This window comes from Nelusetta ayraudi, unplaced genomic scaffold, assembly GCF_046127955.1.
Source record: "Nelusetta ayraudi isolate G7.1 ecotype Tasmania unplaced genomic scaffold, CSIRO-AGI_Nayr_v1 ptg000075l, whole genome shotgun sequence".
NCBI lineage: Eukaryota > Metazoa > Chordata > Actinopteri > Tetraodontiformes > Monacanthidae > Nelusetta > Nelusetta ayraudi.
This window is the reverse complement of record NW_027466125.1, coordinates 855,982-860,000: the sequence shown is the minus strand read 5'-3', so window position 1 is coordinate 860,000 and position 4,019 is coordinate 855,982. Positions and strand designations below refer to the sequence as shown.

At 47.0% G+C, this 4,019-nt stretch overlaps 1 protein-coding gene across 1 annotated transcript in view; it reads right to left on the bottom strand.

The window, feature by feature from the left end:
- Positions 1–304, bottom strand: part of aff2 (AF4/FMR2 family, member 2) — an 88,163-nt gene extending 87,859 nt beyond the window's left edge. Inside the window, exon 1 of the mRNA XM_076043392.1 lies at positions 291–304. Coding sequence (XP_075899507.1) covers positions 291–304 — 14 coding nt within the window. The remainder of the gene's footprint in view (positions 1–290) is intronic.
- Between the last annotated feature and the right edge of the window lie 3,715 nt (positions 305–4,019).

The following is a 4,019-nucleotide window of genomic DNA, read 5'->3' as shown; positions in this document are numbered from 1 at the left end:
AGTTGGAAGAAGGATGGGAGGAGAAAAAAGAAAAAGAGCTTCCGCCGATTTCACAAAGCCGTCAAACCAGAGACTTTGGTCCAAAAGGGAGGGGAGGGACCAACAACGTGGTGCTCGCACAACACATCTAAACTTTTCAAATGGAACACGTGGCCGCCGCCCCCTCTGAGACCAGATCATCCAGAAGCAGAAGCAGAAGCAGAACCAGAACCAGTGCATGTGAGCTGCAACCAGGAGTTCACTGGAGCTGAGTCACCCGCTTTACCCTTTGACCTCCCAAACTTTCTCACCTTTGCATGTGCATGCAGCTTAACATCTACTTTTTTTTAACCCCCCCCCCCGTCCCCCCTCCACCCCCCGCTGAGGGGAGACGGGCGGCTTAATTAGCAGTCAACACAATTAAAATAGACTTTCTCCCTCCCTCTCCTTCCAGCGGACCATCAACTGTTTAATCCGTCAGCGAGACGCGAGTGGGCGGCGGTGGAGAGGCAACAAGAGGAAAAACAAGAGGGCGGGGCGGGGGGGGGGGGGGGGGGCTGGGGGGGGGGTGCAAAGACCCACGGGAGGGAAAAGACCCAGTTTCAGGGCAACACACAGTTTTTATAAAGGAGAAGGAAAAAAAAGAGAATGATGAAAGAGCGAGAGAAGGTAGAGCGAGCGAGGGGGAGGAGTCAAAGGCAGGAGAGAGAGAGAGAGCGGAGGGAATACCACACAGTGTGATTGACAGGTTAGGTGTGTGTGTGTGTGTGTGTGTGTGTGTGTGTGTGTGTTACAGCACTGTACACAGATGTAATGATGGTGTATGTTGGGACGGCTGGTTGACACAAGCGCTGCTGTCAGGGCAGTGCTGTCTCTCTCTCTCTCTCTCACACACACACACACACGCACGCACACACACACACACACGGTCCCATGACAGAGATCACTGTCTGTGCCTCCTTCTGTCACACACTACATGTAGTTGGCACCGAATGAGGTCAGACGGGGTAATTAACACACACAGGACTCACAAGCCTGACTGTCTCTCTCTCTCTCTCTCTCTCTCTCTCTCTCTCTCTCTCTCTCTCTCTCTCTCTCACACACACACACACACACACGCGCACGGGTCAGAATGACATCCGGGCTTCACTTTTTTACACAATACCTTTTGTCAACTCACATTTATCCCATTTCTATGAAGCCTGATAGTGGGACAGGACAAGAAGAAACTGAACTGACAGCAGCAGGTCAATAAAAGAGCAGGCGGTCATTCAGCAGCAACAGGAAGTTGAAATGATGTCGCTGCAGAGAAACCAGTCCCTCAAAAAGCAAATGATGATTGGAGGCTAGTTTCTTTTCTAACATTGTTTAACATCGACATCAACGGTCTTATGTTATGATTTATTTGCTTCGGCTATACTGTGGAGTTGGTAAGATTGTTTCAATTGGCAGGCTAGCAGAAACCCATTGACTTGCTCTAGCCTAGCCTAGCCTAGCACTAGCTAGCGCGATAAGCTAAGCCGGATGGAAGCACTGAGATGGAACATGTTGAAATGGTCTCCACTGATAAATAAAAGACTGGCTAGCTTGAAAATGAGGTCCTACGGTGTGTCCAACATTCTGAACCAGCACCTTTAAATATCTGTACCTGTTGTTCTTGGATCAGGCAGTTAATAAGACACAAGTTGCTAAGCCAACCAAAAGGGAGGCAAAGGGCCATAGCCAATGACTCCTCAATGCTTTCGCTGGTTAGCGTCACCCGGACGCTATGTTGAATTAGCGCCAAAAGATGATTTGACAGGTTTGGAGGATATCAAAGTTGGGTCCCCGGCCCTCAAAGCATCTCTCTCTGCTTGACGTGAGAAGGCAATGACACGTTTCTGTTCAAAACGTCACCTAACACTTTACTGACGTCTTCACTCCCAGGTTCCCATGTCATCAGATGGACGATGCCAGCTCGACTTTGCTAGCTTGTCAGAGCTGCCGATCCCAGGGGGAGGGCATCTATTGAATATATTGAAAGACATCATAAGAGAGGAGGAGGTGGCACATTTGATGGACAGACGGACGGACAGACGGAGGGACTGGTGGGGATTAATAGCGGAGGTGATATCAGCAGTGGGCAAACTGTCCATAGTGAGATTTTCTGTGAATGAAAATGTGGCAGCGGCAGCTTCCAACCACTCACTTCCCCTCTGTGTGTGTGTGTGTGTGTGTGTGTGTGTGTGTGTGTGTGTGTGTCCTGAAGTAACGCTGATAGCCAGAGTAAGCTCTGGGAATTTAATCTCAGTGGAGCAATGCTGTGCTCCCCTGATAACTAAACACAACACACACACACACACACACACACACACACATGCTAATGTCTCTAACGGAGCCTCATCCCCCCATCATTTCACTTTGGCTGTACATTAAGCACCAGCAACACACACCCACACTCACACACACAGACACACACAGACACACAGACACACAGACACACCTTCTTCAGCAACTCTTTTGTGCCCATCAGCAAGGCACTAAACCTGTGGATCAGTGGGTCGAGGCTGCAGATTGCTTTTCATTCACAGCATCGTCTTTCATAACATCTGATAGAAAAATATGTATGGAAAAAAATCAACAGTTAAATTGCTATGTGTGTTGATGCTGCCCCCCCCAAGGACAAACCTTCTTACTGCACCGCCTCAAACAGGAAACGTTACCAGGCAGTTTTGATTCAACAGGAAGAGAGAACTGTTTGTTGTGTGTCTTAGCACACTTGATGGAACGCCTCCCAAGTTCTTTGAGATTTGTCTCACATCTACTTCGGAAAATTGAAAAAAAAAAATAAATAGATTTTGACAGCGTCTGTCATCCAACTACTGCAGCAGCAGCAGCAGCAGCAGCAGTTTGAAGGCAGCCTGTGTAGAAGGCAGTGTCATCAGCAGCGTTTCTGGAAAGCCTGCCTGTGCACCGGACTCACGCTGCAGTTTGTGTCTCCTGGGAACAACAGAGGAGCAGAAGAGTTCGCGGGGGCCGCTCGGAAATACATTTGGCATATTTCCTACCCGTGCAAAAGTGATCACGGCCCGCACGGTCCGTGTTATTTTTTTCGTACAGTCGCGTGTTTGAATTCCAACGGCTAATCCAAGAGATACTCTAGCATTTACTTTTGAGTTAAATGAGCCAAATAGCGGCTGGATTATAGAGCATATCAGAAATCTGTAGCAACCAGATGTTTAGGTTCAATGTAATTTTTAATATTTTTGTTCTATATTTTATAGTGCTAGTAGTGCGGAAATAAAAAAAAGATGTAATCAAGTTAATTATAGATGTTCCTTACGATTAATCATGATTAATCAACGAGAAGAAGAAGTTGGATGGGTTGTTGTGGCGTCTTTGGTTTAGTTAGTTAATGCGCGAAACACTGGTCGGTTAGATTAAATGCATCTTCTGGTTCTTTCAACCTCCGAATACCCTGAGAAAACAGTCTCAGGGAGAAATGTGACGGAATAAAGCCATAACACATTTGGTAAAACAAACAAAAAAACAAACAAAACCCTAAACTAAATACTAAATACAATACTTAGCTCAGGACTGATTGGCTTTCCGCCCCTTTACCTGTCAGTCAGTCAGTCAGTCAGGCCCTGTTTGCACTAGGCCACTAGTAACTGTTTTGGGGGATCGTATCACAAGTACGCATCTTGAAGCATCTGTTCACACATGGCATTAACATGCGTCTCCAGTGTGCCACTTGTGATCGCATTCGTGCATTTTTAATCACTAGGGGCAGTAAAGCGCAAAACTACGGCTAGTTTCACCTGAAAACGAATAAGAATCAACTTCCTGTTTGCGGACTATCAAGTCCTATATCAGATGACAATACGGATTTGGAGTGTTTCCACTTGGTTACTTTGTGTGATTTTTGCCGATCGGAATAAGAAAAACGCTTGAAATGACCAAGTGCAAACACGGCCTCAGTCAGTCGGTGGGAGTGTCTATCACACAGGAAGAGGAATCGCCTGGCAGACGTTCCCATCACATCCAGTCATGACTCTGCA